This window comes from Tympanuchus pallidicinctus, unplaced genomic scaffold (assembly GCF_026119805.1).
Source record: "Tympanuchus pallidicinctus isolate F22 unplaced genomic scaffold, pur_lepc_1.0 scaffold5, whole genome shotgun sequence".
Lineage (NCBI taxonomy): Eukaryota > Metazoa > Chordata > Aves > Galliformes > Phasianidae > Tympanuchus > Tympanuchus pallidicinctus.
The window spans coordinates 67,162,909-67,182,543 of NW_026294769.1; the positions used below are offsets into that span (position 1 = coordinate 67,162,909).

The following is a 19,635-nucleotide window of genomic DNA, read 5'->3' on the forward strand; positions in this document are numbered from 1 at the left end:
ATCAGTCTAACTATCATCAGATGGGTAGAGCTCACATTCCTCTAACACTGATACACTTCAGATTGAGTCCAGAAACATTTTATTTACTTTGCAGACTTTAGCTTCACCATATAAAAATATAATGAGCTAAAGAAGAATTTCATATGTTAGTATATGAAGTGACAACACCCAGAATATACGCAAGTCTTGCCAGTTAATACTAGTAAAAGTTTGACCATTAGCCTTATAAAATGCTATATGTACCACACATTCAAATTAACAGCACTGCTGAAATCACTACTTAGAAGTTCACTACAAGGCACACATGCTACTGGAGATAAACAGAAGCCTGACTTGTATCCTCAAGTACTTACTTTCAATTGCATATATGGAGGAATTTGACTTCAAATTTAAAGCCTCTCTCTAAGTTATGCAAAAGTATTTACAAAAAAAAGCTGTAGCAATGCACTGTATTATTTCCTTTTGAAACAGCAACACTGAAGAGAGAGGTTAGGGTCATAACCCAGGGGGAAGCAAGGTGTGTAGACAGCGTCCACCTCATTTAATCTTTATGTCCTCTTAGATCCTGTAAAATCCAAGGAAAGGCTAAAAACTTTGCCACATGCAGGTGGAACCAGTCAGCCTCCAGAGGGTCTACCTAGACACTACGCAGTGTGCACAACAGAGAAAGTGAACAATGCTAGTGGGTCTCTGGTCTGCATTAAGGACTCAGGAACTTTGTATGCAACATGCTGGGTTTTTTCCTCGGCCTCTCTCTTCATTGCTCCCCTCTTCTCTCCCTGCCACAACTTCTTTTCATACTCATTTCTGAGAGACTGAGCAACTTGATGTAGCAGTAGATGTCTAGAGGAGCTGGACATGTAACCTTAAAAAGGCCCCTTAGAATCATAGAATCATTTGAGTTGTAACGAGTCACCTAACAGATCACAATTATGAAAAGTACTCCCATGTCATCAGAACAAACTCAAAGCAATGAGGAAAAAAAACACTTGTGTAAATGAAATACTATAAATAAAGCTTAAAACTACTGCACTTACTTGCACTGTGCATGATAATATTTAATAAGATTCTGCAGAAGGTCCACACCTTTTTTCGTCTTGATTTCATTAACCTTAATAAGATACTGCAGATAGTGAAAAACATGCTGATTATCATACATTACAGCATTCAACTATTTTCAAACAATACAATATCATTTGCTTAATGAATCAATCAATTATCACCGTGTTTAACTTGTAGTTTGTGAGTCAACACAAGTCCAACACAGTTAAGCACAGTATGAACTAGGCAGCAGTTTGTATGAACACTGCTAAAAAATTAAAAACCACCAAATACAGGAAATGGTTTCATTTTTCACACCTATACAAAGACACCTCCTTTTTAAATGCCACTACGGTATTTGTAGATCTTCAGTAATTACAATTACAATGCAATTTAAAGCAATTGCCATTACAATGGAATAAGGATAACTATTAACACAAAAAGCAGTTCTACAAAACTAAAGTACCACGTCACTTGTCAGTTTATTCAGAATTTAGAAACTTCAAAAAATAAGTAGAAAGAAAGATATTAAATACAATTTCTGAAAAATAAGAAATCTCTCTAAGGTGGATTCTCAGCCCACAAACCTTACTATATTAAAGGAAAAGAATAAAACAAATGGAAGCCCAGTTTTACGGAGTCACTAAAAAAATTATCCCTGTGTTGCTGTATTATGTTACATGGAAATAATTTCCTGCCTCTTTTCTCCAAACAATAAGGTACATTTTATCACTATTTAAGACTCACAAAGCACTTTGTATGTTCTAATGTCAAAATTAGAGGATTAAACTTCTGCCTTACTTCACACATCTGCAGCTGAAACAGTCGCCTTTCCTTCTCCATTTCTTCTGCAATCTCAGCTCCTGTAATTTCAGTTCGTATCATCCCATGTTGTTTTGCATGTTCTCTTTTTTCCTTTTCAATTTTTGTACTGAAATGAGTTAGAACAGATTTTAGAGAATTTCTTCTATTATGTGATATATCTATATATATATAATTTATTTTTTAAGAAAAAAACAAAGTATTAAAGAAGATGAGTTCCTCTATGATATCAAATTTTCTTTCTACTCCCTCCCCCTTCTTAAAAATGTGTCTGGTAGTAACAGTTATGAAGTTGCCCTTCTTGCCTTCAGTTCTTTAACTCTTTCCTGTAGTTTGTATGCTGTGAAGAGGGAAAGGGGAATCTGTTTTTTCAACATCATGTTCTCCATAGCTGTCATCTCTATATACTGCAGTATAAATCATACATATCAGAACCTACTGACTTGACTGGAAAATGGCAAAATATCTAAACCAAACAATTCCTACTTTAGGAAATATGAGTCTTAAGAAAAGTAAGAAGGCAGCATATGAAGTTTATCACATGTACTAAATGGTTTGACTTCCATCATTACATTTTAAGAGAAAGTCAATGCTGAAAGTGAGTACAAAACAGTGGAATACAAATAAGGAACTAAGAAGTCATCCTGCAACTTCTTAATTATAGCATTATAGCATCACTTCCTTACTTGGATTTCAGAGCAGTTTCTCTACTGTTGCTCTGTATTTCTCAAACCAGAATAGAAAAACCGAAACAATGTGTTTTTCCTATCTAGCAGCCTTTCCAAGATACAAATCCTGATCAAATTCAACAAGGTCAAGTGCAAGGAGTTGCACTTCAGACAAAGCAATTGCAGATGTGTATAGACTGGGAGAAAACACCTGAACAACAGCTCTGCAGAGAAGGACAGGAGGGTACTGGTGGATGAAAAGCTGGACATGAGCCAGCAGTGTGCATTAAAAAAAGGAGTGGCCAGCAGGGAGAGGGAGGCTATTGTCCTCTATTCTGCCCTTGTGAGGCCCCATCTGGAATACTGTGTCCAAGACTGGGGCTCCCAGCATAAGAAAGATGCGGAGCTGTTGGAGCGGGTCCAGAGGAGGGCCATCAACATCATCTGAGGGCTGGAGCCCTTCTCCTGTGAAGAACAGTTGAAGGAGTTGGACTTGTTTAGCTTGAAGAAAGCTCCAGAAATACCTCATTGTGGCCCTTGAGTATTTAAAAGGAATTTATAGCATGGGCACAAAGTGATAGGTCAATAGTGAATGGTTTTAAACTGGAAGAGGGGAGAACTACGTCAGATGCTGAAGGAAAAGTTTTCACTCAGAGAGTAGCGCTAGAACAGGTTGCCCCGAAAAGTGAATGCTTCCAGGGATGAGGCAATCCAAACCCATGTTGGATGGTCAGGTCACCGAGGGCCCAAGCGCCTGACTTTGCGGTTGGTAACCCTGCCCATGGCAGGGGACAGGAAGTGGAGGAGCTTTAGGATCCCTTTCAACCCAAACCATTTTATAGTTCTATGAACCTGATGAAGCATTTTGTGTTTCAGACTGGCGCTCTCAGACTGGTGTAAGAGAGAAGAAAAAAAAAAAAAAAGAAAAGGATTTGTTTGCTTGCTGAACTTTGACCATTAAGCAATGAAAATTCCGTATTTCTTTCACTGATACACTGAAAAAATTGCAAAAGAAAGGTTTTGGTTTTCTTTTTTCCCCTCTCAGATAAGAAAGGCAGGAAGTTTGCACGTATAACAAAACGCTCTTCATTTTTAAGGCTATCTATAAACTTGGTTGGACAATTTGACTTCAAACAAATTTTGGGAAATAAGTGTTCTCTGGAAATTTTAATTGTCATATGTCCCTCCTTCTTGGTCTGAATAAGCTTAAGGTCTGAAAAGGCATCACAGTGAGAAAATATTTTTTAAATCCAGAGATATTTTTCCATTTTTCTTTTTTAAATTAATCAATACATCTTACACATATGTTTATAAGTTTGCATAAATGCCATCTGAAATCCCCACAATTCATTGTACAGAATTCACTAAGCATTAAACACCTTCTTTACACTAAACAAGTACTGAGCACTCAGTATTTCACATAGGATAAAACACTTTATTTTCAAGTAGTAAAGAGAGACCACAATACAAAATTTAAAAAAAAAAAAACACAAAACAACAACAACAAAACAACACAGCTGCCTTTCACATCTTTAGTTTTACATCCACAGATAAAGTACATAGTTAGGAGCCAGGAGGAACAGGGCAGGTAAAGAGAGATGGAGCGAGAGATGATCTTTAAGGTCTTTTCCAACCTGAGTGATTTTATGATTTTATGAATATGAAAACACTTACAATTTGGTCTCATAATCCTTCCAGGCTTTGTCAAAAGGCTTTTTGAGGTCCTTCAGAAACAAACAAACAAACGTCCTTAAAGCATTTTTTAAAACTTTAAAGGTAAGATAACATTGTAAGTAGCAACAAAATAATTTCTTTTTAACTAACATTTTTCAAATAGCTATTAGAAAAAAAACCCTTTTTTTTTTTTTTTTTTTTTTAAATATTGTCTTCCTGTGCATCTTAAGACAAGAACTTGGAATGAAATTCTACATCAGCATTTGAAATTGCAATCACTTGAATTTTGAGGTTTTTCTTTAGACAATTTATATAAATAGATAATAATGGATGCCAACAGAAGAAAATGCCTCATGGCAAATGGAAAAGCCATAAGAAAGTTGAAAATCATTTCCATTAATACTATTATCAACACTTACCCCTTTAACACCTTTTAGGTCTCCTTTTAAGAGAGAATCCAGGGTGAAAATAACATTGTGGCTTAAGCCCTGGAGCTTAAAAAGAAAAATTACAATACTGTTAGCATTTAAAATATTCCTTCTGATTTTATCAAAACATTGCCAGTATGCCTTATAACTTCACTAATGAAGTTGTAACCATCTCAGATTTTCTAAATTAATAGTAAATACAAGTCTGGAAAGAATTAATATACTTTCACACAAATCAGATAGAAAAGCATTACCATTATCCTCTAGATATTTAGGGCAATATAAATATTTAATTTTAAAAATAGCACACAAGAAAAGTTCTGGAAACGCAATCAGGGTAGCCTTCAATCTCCTCTAAGCACGTAGTTGAATGCTGCATAATCAGTTTTTTATGAATAAATGTTGCTTATAGGTTCCTGAATGTGAGGCAAGGACCTGCTACGCTACACTCAGGCAACGCGCAAGGCATGTGTTGACTCACGTATGAGCAGCAGTTGCAATGAGTCATCAGCTCTGTGGCTGCTCCTAACTACTAGAGAAATCTGTTCTTCTCACCTGGTGTGGAAACTTGGCATCTATTCTAACTCTTAGTAGTTTAAATTTCATGCTATTCAGCCCCTGCCAAGTTTAGAAATGTTCATTTTTTTCCTGTGTCAATGAGGGTAGAAAAATCTGCCACTGTGTTCCTATTTGAACATATGCAGACGTGTCTATAAACACTGAAAAATCAGGATGATAGGAAGGAGATGTCTATTGACATTGCTGTAATGTAGCACCCACAACAAAAGCTTATTCATTTCCTATTCCACCACTCCGTTCGCTTCTTCCAAAGATACTTTCCAGCTCCTTGCTAATTCTACAGGTTCACCGTGAGTGGAGCAGATGGTTACACTCTCTGGTGACAGCAACAGGACCAGAGAGAATAGCATGGAGTTGCATCAAGGAAGATCAGATTGGGTGTTAGGAGAGGTTCTGCACCAGAGGGTGGTGGGCATGGAACAGGCTTCCCAGGCAGTTGTTATGGCCCAAGCTGCCAGGACAACTCAGATAAAGGGTTTGAATCTTGAGTGGAGCTGTGTGGAGTCAGTAATTGGACTTGATGATCCTTGTGGGTCCCTTCCAACTCCAAACAGACTATGTTTCAATGATCTCAGAAGGAAGAAAAACAGGTCACTCTACTTCAGTGGCTCTGATACAGGCTGGTTTTGGATGACAGCCCACTGAAGTGTAGTGGCACTCTCAGCTGTTTTTTCACTGGACCTTAACTTCAATTCTGATATATTGCAGGTGATGAAGACGAGACTCAAAGCAGAAACAAGCACAAGCATTTGTGCTGGGGGCCCTCAGATATCTGAAGCAGAAGCACTCATCAAGCACTGTGTGGGCTAAGGGAGGGACTGGCTTTCATGCAATTCTGCTTTTACAGCAGTTGAAGGTCTCTCATTCAAGAAATAATGGAAGAATAGAAAATAACACGGGAGTTCATTTGTGAAGATACAGAATTCTGAAGAAATAAACAAGATCAAATCACCCACAGTGAACTATCTGCTTGTTTGTCACAAAGACACCAGCTTATTTGCACTTGCCTATGGTGGGACAGTTTTATTCACAGTAGCTCTTAGGGTGCCATGTTTCAGATTTATGATAAAACGTGCTGTTGATTACACACCAGTGGCTTAGCATTCATGAGAAGTTCTTATGCCAAGTAAAGGCCAGAGAAGCTGAAGAAGTTTGTAGGACACACCACCAAGACTGCTGATCCTATCTGACCAAAGAGTTACTCATAGAAATCACAGAATCATTTTGGTTGGAAAGGAACTTTAAAGATGACCTATTTTCAATCACTCTCGGCAAGGACAACTTCCACTAGTTTAAGTTGCTGAAATCCCTGGAACATGACAGGAATGCCTTCAGTGATGCCAAGAAAGATCCCAGAGGTTTTACAGCTAAAAGAAAGTGTGTAACATTGCTTAATACTTTACACACCAATAAGCTCAGAGAGAAATCAAGCTAAGAAAAATATGAAACTGATCTTTCCCCTTTCTGAACATAATGGCATTTAAACCCATGAAATATGTATTTATAAGAAATGTGTATCAAGAAATTAGTTTAAGTGTTCAAAGATCTGCTTGCTGCTCTCATCTGAAGTAAAAGGCTTGAGACTAACTTCAGATGAGAAAGAAAACTTCCTTTTTGTAAAAAATAGAAAAATAAAAAGAGGAAAAGCTTTAAAACATCTTCATAAGCCTACTAGTTAAGCAACAGATATCCTGCAAGTCACAGGGAAAAGGGACTACCGACATCCCCAAATCATTAAGTTTTCTCCAAAAGGTGAAAGCTCCTCCTTTTGAAGAGAAGACAACTGTAACTAATGGCATTGAATTTTTAACTGGAAAGATTTCAAGTCAGGGAATGACTTGGAATTAAGTTCCATAGAACACCTTCAATCACTTCAGAATTAGACCTCAGCTGCCATCTCAACATTTTCATCTTTGTCCTCTGAACTCTAAACTAAAAAGGAAACACAGCAAGTTTGGAATAACACCCTTTTTACAGACAGCCTCTGAGACAGCATTATGTCAGTTTCTGAAAAAAACTTTAAGCATCTTTACAATTATCATTAATCATAAGGAATGTGAAATACAGTGTGCCAGAAGGTTTTGCTATTTATTTTGGAAAAATTAAATTGAGAAAAATTGAAACTCCTCACCAGATTCTTCAGCAGTGTTGATAACTCTTTAGTAAGTGTGGAAAATTTTACAAAAGCTGTGCCAAGATCTGGATTATCCCGACTTAAAAAATTACTTCCAAATTTGTCCAGCACTTGTGCATAGTTTTCTTCATTTTGAACATGATCTGCAAAGAAAAAAAATTAAGAGTCAGGAAGTTTCTTTCTTGCAGTCCATTACTTTATGCTACTGCAATATACTGTGAAATATTAACAAAACAGACAGCAGTATTTAAAGAAAAGCCACAGCGTAATGCATTTACTAAAAGCTAATTAAAGTCATTTTAATATTAAAAATGATTTAACAAATAGATAAACAAATCAGCCACTTGGATTGCCTGGGAGTAGTTGCATTAAAAAGCTCTGTAAACAGTAATAAAGATCAAACAACATTTTGTGCTGTGTAAGTGACACAGGAGTTCATAGTTGTACATACTTTGATGTAAGCATTACTGCTTGTAATAGGGCTACTTCAATAGAACAAGAAGTCAATGGCATCAGATATAACTAAGCAAAACTGATGTGAATTAGACTGCAAGTTTACAAGAAGAAATTTGTCTTACAGGAAAACATTCCCTTTTCACCTGTTTGTAAAACAGTTTGAGTTACCCCCACAGAATGGAATGTCTGTTAGCATACAGCCAAACACTCGTTTTAATACACAGTCAATTGGACAGTGAGAGAGGACAGAACCAAGAAGATGAAACTGAAGCCAATATAAACAGGCAAAATTCTTAACTCAAGGATGAAGGAAACTCTGAACTACAGATCATTGTGCTGGAAATGCTTTTGCTGCTTCTTTTACCTTCCTTTTTGGTATCCCTGCCTTTTTTTTTTTTTTTTTCCCCTTGCATTTCAGTGTCTGTAAAATGACAATCTACCACTTGAGCTATTTGAAGCTGATTTTATCACATCCATCTCTCTATGGAAAATTTTGGTGTTAGTTAGGTAAACATTTAATTTCAACAAGATTCCCAGTCTACATTTCGTTCTGTAAGCCACAGACACAAAAATACAGAGCTATTCCAACAATTGCACATTCCTTCAGTGAAAGAAAATAGATATATTTATAAAAACTATACTTAAACTACATAAAAACACAAAAATGTTTTATATAGAAGTCAGTTGCCAATAGGTATTCTGTTTTGAAGCAGTCCTTCAAAACTGTATTTTCTTCAAGTTGCTGTAATGCCGGAGAGCATTTGTTTTTACTTTTAATTCATACTGAAAACAAGAAAAACAAAATTAATAGCACAAGCTTCAAAATCAGGCTTGTGGATAATGTTCCATAATAAATGGATCTACATTAACATTAACTAAGAACTGGTTAAGAGATAAAGAACACTTCAGAGGTTTTACAGATACCCAAAATAGACCACTAAGGGACCAGCGGAAAAAGAAAAGTGAACCTCCTACTGGAATTAGAAGCAACAAACACAACAATACCACCAAACAATGGAACTGCCAACTTAACAATCCCCACGATGACAGAGCAACATTCTAACAACAGTCATTAACACCATGGTTTTCAAAAGACCAAATATTTAATCACATATCAATATGGAATTGTAGCTTGAGCAGTATGCGTTTTATAATAGAACTGTTTCAAAGCATATGGTTGTAATCAAATAACTTAGCATTAAAACCAAGGAAGCTGCTATATAATAACAAAACACGCATTTTGTTTTGATGCAAAAGCTGCTGCATAAATGTATACAGAAGACTTGAGCTAAGAAGGAGCTTTGGCTCGCATAGTTCTGAGCTAATAAAGCTGAAGAGTTCCCTACCGTTCTGAGGGAAGGGAAGGATAACAGAACACAGAAAGAAGCCTGTTAGATCATGAAGTCCCTGTTTCGGTCGCAGTGGCAGCACTTCTAACTCCAGTATATTTCCTAGCAGTTTGATTTTAAGCGCCACATTGTTTCATAGAGCATAAGAGACATCCAAGAATAACTACAGAAAGAGAATAAAGAAGAACAAGCTCAAGGCTATTTTCTTTATCTGTAGAAAGGGAAAAGATATTCCCAGTCAGAAAAAGGAAGTAGACCATTGTCCTGGAACAATCCATAGGAAGTTACCCTGAGCAACCTGATTTAGCTGTCCCTGTTCATTGCAGGGAAGCTGAACTAAATGACTCTTAAAAGTCCCTTCCAACTCTAAGATTCTATGATTAAGTTCTTTGGAATCCCATATTACAGATCACTAAATCTTGACATGAAACTTATGACAGATGTATTCCTTTCACTTTGTAATCAGCAAACTCATATAAAAAACATTGAAGTTCTGTGTAATAATGAAATATTTTCAATTTTTCCATAAGTATCAACACAAGCCTTGTAAAAGGAGCAGAAATATTTTCAATTTATGAAGAGGCACTGTAGCTCTGTATGCGACTTTAAAGATACAGATGGAAAATTAAATCTTCATTGAGACCTATTCTAAAATGGAACATAGGAAAATCCAGCATTCTTTCAGCATCAAGTATGTCTTGAGCTCCCCACAGGCACCTCACACAAACATAGAAGTGAGTTCCCAGTGTCCTAACAATTTCCTTTGGATAAAGAAAGGTGTAACATGCACAACTTGATGCTCACTTCCTTAGATAAAAGTACTGCAGGGAGGACTTCAATAAACCTGGAGAGACACTAATACTGACAGCAGCATACAACTAATGATATTTTCCTTTGAAAACTGGTTCATATCTTCTTATCATCACAAGGAAAGCCCAGCACTGTAGTGAAGATAAATCAGCTTCCCCAGATATCTTCCTTCTTCAGCATCTCCCAGAGAGGTACCAGGAAAACAGACATCAGGCTTTGCTCCATCACAGCGAGACAGGTTCCATGACAATGCCCTCCCAAGTGGAACCTGACAATTAAAGCCGTAACTTCTCATCTTAAACAGTTTCATTCTGACTTACAAACCTGCAAATACTGAAGAACAGAAAAGGAGCTAAATAGTTTACAGAAGGAAAACACACAAACACAGCAACTCCTTGCTGACATTGATTTACTGACAACTACTTTGGCATATCTGATTAAGTCTGACAAAGAAGAATCACAGTTCACAATCTTGGTTAACCTGACACTGTTCTTAAGTTGTACTTTAGAAGTGATTTGTTCTCTGAGCAGCCAAGGGGAAAAAAAAAAAAGAAAAAATGAAGGTCAGAGCCAAGCCGCATTCATGAATGGAAAAATATACACATGAAAAAGACACAAAAGAACAAGAAGCTGAGAAAGCTGGCAAGGTTAAAGAGAACAGCAAAAGACAACATTTGAAGTAAAGCATGCTTTATCTCCATCCCTCAAAAAAGCTGAAGAGAAAGAAATAGAAAATAAAATCCTGGACCATCACATTCTTTTCTTTGCTTCTGGAATGAGATTGTTGGAAACAAAGGTTACAAAAGTCTCTTTTAAAGTCACTGAGAACAATGTGCATCTTAGTGAGTCATAGGTTCCCTAGATCTGACATTATGGGAGAAGACAAGCTAAACCAGAAAAGTAAATGACCTTCACACCTGTGTTCATCGCTAACACCTTTAAAGAAGTTCTCACGTAAAGAATTTCTGTCAACATTGCTTCAGAACACATAGAGATGCTAAGAGCTGAAGTCGTAAGAGCTGAAAAAACAAAAAAGAGCAACAAGTAACAGAAAAGTAAGCTATAAATTGTCAAATCTCATTTATGGCAGCCTCAGTACAATATGGAAAACAAGACACTGTTTTTAACAGGAGCTCCAGAGAAAGACTGAGAATTCAAGTACACATTGCCAGAGCAGCAATGCTGACACATTCCTCCTCAGGCAGAGCTGTAAGAATTACAGGGCAGAAGAGAATTGGTGGATAACGCGGATAAATACAAAATGCTAAACAAGAAACAGGTTTCACGTCATGGACTTCTACTTCAAAAACTATTCTTCTCCCACAAAATCAACAGGAGGGGGAAAATTGGAAATTGAACCGTGCTGAATCTGAAAAGGTGCATCCTTCACCAAAACCCCAACAGGAACAAAGCAAACTGTGTAACAGGGATGAGCCTCACATACAGAACCAACCACTCAAATAGATGAGGTAGGGGGAAAGAAAGCAATGCAGTTACTTTTCTTAAAAGGAGTTCACCAATGAGGCACTTCATGATAAGGCTGACATTACTTAACAGCATTTAATGAGCTAGGAAAAAAGCTTCACAGCACTGCTAAGCTTATTCAGAGCAGCAGAAACAAAAGCAGACTCCAAATCAGAGATATCTACAACAAAAATACCCATATTGCAATTTGAGGTATACCCTTTTCTTCATGCCCAGTAGAGAAGGAGTTACAGTTCAGCTCATCCTAACATGAATGCTCAGTAAAGCCGATGAGGCTCATCCCACAACTCCCCATTCCGATGTGTTGAACAACAGATGAAGCTGTGCATGAGGCAACACAGCACACAAGTATGTTATAAAGAAAACCAATTCCTGGTGTTACATCACCTCAGTATTCAGTAACCAAGCATAACAAAGGTGAACATTAGAAATGAGAAGAAAGAAGATGCAACGGAGCAGCATAAAACATCCTAGTATGCTCACATCCTGAATACAGTGTGTAGTCCCTTTAGTCTCTCTGCAAAAAGGAAAGGCTATGCTGCCATTTTGGAAAAAGACAATAAGGATGACTGAATGCACGTGACAGTTTCTGTAATAATGAATTAAAAACAGACTAGGGCTGCTGAGCTCAGACATGAGATACTGTGCCTGAATGCGGAGAGTCCCCAGTCTGACACCAAAATAGCCACATGAGACATGCACAAGACCAATTTTCTTCTCAGAGGACTTGAGACTGATATTGGACTTTACAAGCTAAATATTTACATTAATGAATTTTGTAGAAAATGTAGAAAAATAATCTAAAAAGTTTAAGTATCGAACACCACAGAATCATCCCTGGCTTTGGTAATTCTAGACCTTCATATAACTGCAAATTGAAAAAAAAAAAATTATTCCATCTTTGCACTGTTCTTTCCCTTCGAGTCTCTTCCATTTATAACTGTAGCAGACCAGGGGCACTACTGGTCTCAATCCAGTACTTACGGCCGTGCATGGATTTCATGACTTTAAACAACAGAGAAATATAATCCTTTTTTTTTTTTTTTTTGAATCTGGAAATTATACCAGTGGACAAATAAAACAACTATTGAGCACACACAGCAAAACCAATTGTACAACCTACTGCTGTTAGAATTCAGATCACAATACTATGGGAAAGTTAGTCAAAACAGATTCTACATTAAATTCAGGCACCAGTCATAAGACAAGATCCTATCTACAGATTCAACGTATCATGACAAAAATAAAGAGCAAGCCATGTAAGAAAGAGGCGGTATGAAAAATATACGCATTTGGGTGTTTAGGTTTCATTAAAAAAAAAGTACATCAGTACATTTAGGAAAAAATAGCATGGGACTTTTCTATGGGATTTCCACATTTCTGTGCTTTCATTTCCACTGCAATAGGTCCAAATCTAAATCTGACAGATGCAGGAGGGTGACAGTTAAATTCTCTCAATAAGAGAGGTTCATAATATAGCACAGAGTAAACACACCAGAGGGCTGGGGTGTAAGCTTTTCTGAAGAGCTGTGTATGAGATATATTACATGAATAGCACAAGTGTTACTTCAGAGGGAAAAAAAAAAAAAAAAACTATCAAAAACAAACAAAAACAACGCTGTGACCTGCTAAAATTCTCTCCCTGACTTTCAGTAGAATATGAATCATTTTACTGATCTCAAGAGAGAAAAAAAATGTATTATTCCTGAATAAGCATTCACTACTCTGGCTCGTGTTCTCAAAGGAGATTAGGAAGCAGGGGAGCAATGGAAAGTATTCCTACAAGTAAACATGGTCTCACCTTCTAGCAAACACTGTTTATAAAACAAAATTCCAAATTCATTTTCTCAAAATTCAGAGGCTTTCACTTTTGTTCCTACTAATCCTAGGATATCAATTACTGTTGAATTGCTGCCTGCACACCTCTGCAAAGAACAGTGTGGGCTATTACAAAGTCTTTCTGAAGAGGGAGCCAGAGTATTAGGTATGGAGCATTCTTTATCAAAACAATTCATACTATCTGTGGCTTTTGATAGCATACTTGTTAAAAAAAGAGAAAAGCAGCTGCTTAATTATCTGTGGTTCCTTTTAAGTACTACAACAGCCAACTAAAGCTATTGACTAACTTCCTATGACTCTTACACAATATGACAAGTTCATAATACAGAATGAGCTACTTACAAACATTTAAAATAAAACTTTATTACAAACTCAAATCAAATGATACATAATGATTCTTTAGATTTCACCTATTTCAAAACATAAAAAAAACTTCTATGATCTTTAAGCAGCTTTGAAATTCAGTAAGTAGACACTATCAAATAGAAAGAGCTGGTGACATCGGAATGCATTTAAAAGCATAATAAATCTGTGCTTTAAGCAAATACTAGACCAGTCAGTGGATAAGAAATTGGTTGAAAGGCTGCAGACAGAGGGTGGTGATTAATGCTTCTATCTCCAGGTAGAAGCTGGTAATGAGTGACACCCCCCAGGGGTCTGTCTTGGGACCGGTGCTCTTTAACATCTTTATCATTGACAGCGATGGCGGAATTGAGTGCACCCTCAGCAAGTTTGCTGACGACACCAAGCTGAGTGGTGCAGTGACACGGTGCAAGGAAGGGATGCCATTGAGAGGGACCTCAACAGGCTGCAAAAGTGGGCCTGGGTGAACCTGATGAGGTTCAACATGGCAAAGTGCAGAGGTCTGCACTTGGGCCAGAGGAATCCCAGGCACACATACAGACTGGAAGGAGTGGTCCTTGAGAGCAGCCCTGAGGAGAAGGACCTGGAGGTCCTGATGGATGAAAAGCTTAACATGAGCTAGCAACATGCCCTTGCAGCCTGGAAAGCAAATGGTGTCCTGGGCTCCATCAGAAGAGGGGTGGCCAGCAGGGACATGGAGGTGATTGGAGTTACTGTGTCCAGGTTGGAGCCCCCAGTACAAGAAAGACAGGGAGCTGTTGGAGAGGGTCCAGAGGAGAGACACAAAGATGATTAGGGTACTGCAGCACCTCCCCTACGAAGACAGGCTGAGGGAGCTGGGCTTGTTCAGCCTGGAGAAAAGAAGGCTGTGGGGTGAGCTCATTGCAGCCTTTTGGTACCTGAAGGGAGCCTATGAACAGGAAGGGAGTCAACTCTTTGAAAGGGTAGATAACAGCATAACATAACAGATAATTGCAGAACAAGGGGAAATGGTTTTAAGTTGGGGGGGGAAGGGGGGATTTAGGTTGGATGTCAGGGGGAAGTTCTTTACAGAGAGAGTGGTGAGGTGTGGAACAGGCTGCCCAGAGAGGTTGTGGATGCCCCGTCCCTGGAGGTGTTCAAGGCGAGACTGGATGGGGCCCTGGGCAGCCTGGTCTAGTATTGAATGGGGAGGTTGGTGGCCCTGCATGGGCAGGGGGGCTGGAAATACATGATCCTTGAGGTCCCTTCCAACCCTGGTCATTCTGTGATTCATTGGGGAAAAAAAAATCATTAAGCAAAGTTGTGGGTAAGTGTAGAGCAACAATGTTAGTGACTGGCAGACAAGTTAAGAACCTACAACCCACTGTAAGCTGGAGGTAATGAGGCAGCAAACACTCCACTAAAAGCAACACAAACAGTCTTGTTTTTAAACTAAGGTCACTAAGAAGTGGCTTTGCACAAGGAAAATCCTTGCTAAACTGATTATTTCTGCTGGGGAACAGGAATTTTCTAAAACCCTGTATTTACAACTATGTAATTGGTTATCCGAAGCTCTACAACTCTGCTAGCATACTTTTGGCAACTTTAAAAAACAATCTGTATTTTGGTTTACATTTGATCATCACTTGTTAGTGAACTCAAAATAATCAGTTCATCCTTCAGCTGCCTACCTTCCCATCAAAGTTGTTACTATAGCCTCAATACAACCGAGTCTGCAAATGAGGAAAATAAACCTCCAGTGTTTTAGCTAATATTGGAGATAGGCAATTTTTATTATATGTATTACTAGGAGAGAGTAAACGTAGATTTTGTTTTTACTAAAAGGTTTTAGCAAGCTATCCTCCTGATTTCACCTAGAAGTGCACTCCATAAATTCAGTCGAGGATACCACCTAGGACTCTGCCCTCAATCTGGTCTAGTCCAGTGTAGCTGCTTTTTTTTCCATGGCAGCAGGAGGATTCTCCTAGAAAGCCTTTAGGAAAGGCTATGTGGGTGAAAGAATCAAAGAACACAGTACTTTGATGTAAAATCAGCAATGAAAGGAAGTTGTTACACATTTAACCCCAACAGTGGTAAACAGATAAGCATCTCTTATGCTGTATACTTCAACAGAACAAACTGCAAGATGCTTTTCAAACAAAGTGAAATGTTACATAACCAAATTGAAAACAACGCCTTACCTTGCCCCGAATTATATATTGCTTTCACAGATTTCTTTACTTTCTGTAGTGCAGTTCTATCTTGATCCAATGCCTGAAAGGACAATAAAAGAAACTTTAAATATCTGCTTCATTGATCAGAACACCACACAATATTGAAGAACACAAAAATACATAGTTTCACAAGTTGGATAAGACTGTCAATACATTCAGCCTGCAGGAAGGTCTCAGGTCATTCAGCCCCTTCAAGTTGAATTGAAGAACTGATCTGAAAATGGTCTGAAGGCAGAACAGAGCAGCACTGACAGAGCTGAGAAAAAAATACCAGTTTTGTAATGGGACAAAGTATTTAAGATGTAATATATTTTACACAGAACTGAGCAACAGCAATAAACAGAATCTTCCACTATAGCCCTATAGGTTGTACTATAACTGAGCTGCTGGCTTATTTCTACGGGTTAGTCATGCTAGTCTTCTTCAACCTGGAGACACATAATAGATTCTCATATATAAGTATGTAAAAAGTACGTAAATGTAACAAAAAAAAAAAAAAAAAGGATGAGTTTAGGATTATATTTCTTGGTACTTTCATCTTCGTAAGCGACTGAGCTTCTCCCCACCCCTCTTGCAATCTGATGTAAGAAATTGAGTTCACATTAGAAAGAACCGTTACAATGAAGCAAGAAATAAAAGCCAAGCAAGCAGTAGTCTAGGCTTGTAGTGCAAAGATCTTTACAAGTACTGCTATCACGTGCAGTGTTCCAGTTAATTTAATTTCACTTACATGTGAGCTTTGGACATTCTGCATTCAGAACACATTTAGCACAGTTGCTGCTACACACTGGGAACATGTAAGAAATAATTTAAATGTTTCTGTGTTGTTTTTTTTTCTGTTTGTTTGTTTGTTTTTCCATTTAGGCCATAGCCAATTCCATGGAAGTAATGCTAGATCAGTCACCTCAATCTTCAGTGAAGTTGCAATGTTTACCATACACTCAAATCACCAAAGATTGGATAACTTATGCTTAGAATTTTTGTCAGGACAGCAGCACAGCTAATCTGTTTGCTGGAGCAGACCACAAATCTCACATTGCAGAGATGCTTGGGCAGCCAATATTATTTGCTGGAGGAAACAGCACAAAGTTTAATTCTCCTGTGGGTTTGCTATCTGAAGACAGGCAGACCGATGCACAACTTGATTCTTCACGAGGCTCGAGGGTAAATTTACAACACTGAAAGTTTCTGTGTACATGCATTTACATTATGAACCCACAGAGAGAGAGACTTACCAAAGTCTCTCAGCTCTATTGTAGAGCAGTTCACTTTTAACCAAACCAAGTATTACCATCACAGAATCATAGAATCACAAGGTTGGAAACGACGTGCAAGATCATCTAGTCCAACCGTCCTCCCATTACCACTGCTACCACAAGCACTAAACCATGTCTTATAGCTCCTCATCCAGGCGCCTCTTGAACACTGCCAGGGACGGTGATTCCACCACCTCCCTGGGCAGCCATTCCAGTGCCTGACCACTCTCTGAGAGCAAAAGTTTTTTCTTACATCTAAAATACAAATACACAATCACAAGAGTCTGAAACAAAAAGAAATGCAGCATTTCTGCTCTTTAACATGCAGTTGAAAACCATCATATCCTTCACCAACAAACAATTCTGCAGTAGCTAAAATCAGAATGTTCAGAAACAGAACTGACATAAATGTTTTCTAAAGCTCTTTACCCCATTTTCATTTGCAGCAGAACAGCAGATCCAAAATTTCAGAATAAGAAAGATTTGTTTCTTTTGCTCCACAATACACTGCTGGCTTCTACTTGACTTGCATCTTCACAGAAAGAATTAAACATTTCATATTTAATAAAATATTAGGAACTCTTTGTTCCTTTTCAAGTCAGTGCACAGCACGCGATTCTTCTTAGATTACACTGCAAAATCTGTCAAAAGCTTTTGCTTCTGCCTGTGTGCTACGCCAGACAGTTGCTACCATATATTTCCACTGAAGTTTTCTCCCACCTTCATCTACCAAAAGAGATCATATGACTCACTTGTTTATTAGGAGTTTGAACACCAGGTTAAGAAGCTGCAATCAACACTTGTGAATGGACAGTTGTTAAGGTTGATGAGATTCAGAAGTTAAACTTGCCATGATGTTTTAATACCAAAGCAGGCTGGACACTCAGTAGAAAACAAAAAGGCAAGAAAGATATCACTTGCTTCCTAAAGATACAGATCAGAAAAAAGCTGAACTAATAGGCAAGAAAAATCTTGCAAACTGGATTTTGATATTCAATTAAATTTAGCACTAGTATGGAATGGAAAAGAAGGGGAACATTCATTACTTTGAGAGCAGTCATTGAACAAAGCCATGTACAGAGATGACATCCACTGCCTGAAGGAGACAGAGACCTAAATCAGAATGACACTGCAGCTCAAGTTTTTAGTTTTATATTAGCAAATACAACCTTTCAGTGAACTAGTTTGTCACAATCCCAAATTCTGGCTGACTAAAACAAATCCAAAAGCTTTTGCAATTCTATATCAGAGCAAAGCAGAAAAACCCTTCCAAAGACAGAATCCAAAACTACATCCAATTCTAGATATGAAAAAATCTATTATTTAATACTTTTCGTACTTGTTTACACGATTACACATAAATATAAATGCAGTCATTTTGTTTCTGAATACATTACATTCTCCTCAAATGACTTGTGCTAGTAACTTATAGCAGCATTCTGCTGCCAAAGCACTTTGCTGCACTCAATGCTCAATTTTTATTACCTTTCAAATACATTAAACTAGGAAGAAGCAGCCTTGCTTTCCTCAGTTACATGAAATCACACTTTCACAATATCATTTCATTTTATTTTGAAGTCTGTAGAATATTAAATGTTTTTATTTCCTGTAATGGAAAACACAAGAGATGATGTTCCAATAGAAGTGACGTACATTAATACCATTATAAAGCAAGATGTCTGACGAGATCCAAGGATTCTCTGAGAACAAAAGTATTCAGATGCACTCCTTCCTATGCTGCTACAAACCTGAACTGTTCCTCAACACCACCTCCAATCCTGCAAAGTACTTCTCCCTCTCCTTGTATGACAGAAACCTTCCCTGGGAGAACATTTTCTTATCCTCTGAGTACTTGTCCTCATTTTGAGATGACAAAAACTCCTCTACAAGTACCCGCAGCATTGGTTTCCTATATCCTTGTTGTTTCTCCACGCCAGGTCATCTAGGAAACAAGTCATGTTCATTCAAAGTAATATAAACACTCTACTTTAAAAAAAAATAAAAATAAAAATACACCTCTTTGCAGGGAAAAATCACTTTTTTTTTTTATTGTACTGTTATGCACAATCCCTGAGACGTGTCCTGCCAAGGTTTAATCTTCCTGCATTCCACACAGGCACTGCTTTTGACCCTTTTCAACCCCCCAGGACCTCATCTCTTCTCAACAAACGGTATTTCATTTTTGGACCAAATTTTATTATATTGACTACTGAATTTAAAACAGAAGTTACACTACCACACAGTATGTCAAGTGATGGATTTCTACTTCTGACATACCAACAACTGCCAAATGTGCATTTAGAAAGGCCACTAATTGCTTATTTATAAGCTCACGCTTTTAAACTCTCCACATATGTACATACACACACGTACAAACATACACATGCTTGTGTGCATATAGATACAGATCTGTAGGTAAGGTTAGATACTAAAGAACATCATTAAAAACATTTGATGTACTTATTCCTAACAAATATGAAAACATGGTTTGATCAACACAAAAATCCTTCCTTGACTGAAGTATAAACTGCTACAG

At 37.7% G+C, this 19,635-nt stretch overlaps 1 protein-coding gene across 4 annotated transcripts in view; it reads right to left on the reverse strand.

Moving 5' to 3' along the window:
• The window catches only part of ASAP1 (ArfGAP with SH3 domain, ankyrin repeat and PH domain 1), a 137,634-nt gene that overhangs the window by 49,331 nt on the left and 68,668 nt on the right, over positions 1-19,635 (reverse strand). For all 4 annotated transcript variants that reach the window (XM_052704806.1, XM_052704808.1, XM_052704807.1 and 1 more), the window contains 6 exons: positions 15,811-15,883; positions 7,344-7,489; positions 4,625-4,699; positions 4,206-4,255; positions 1,843-1,972; positions 1,038-1,123 (listed from right to left, as the gene is read on the reverse strand). In XM_052704806.1, coding sequence (XP_052560766.1) covers positions 1,038-1,123; positions 1,843-1,972; positions 4,206-4,255; positions 4,625-4,699; positions 7,344-7,489; positions 15,811-15,883 — 560 coding nt within the window. The remainder of the gene's footprint in view (positions 1-1,037; positions 1,124-1,842; positions 1,973-4,205; positions 4,256-4,624; positions 4,700-7,343; positions 7,490-15,810; positions 15,884-19,635) is intronic.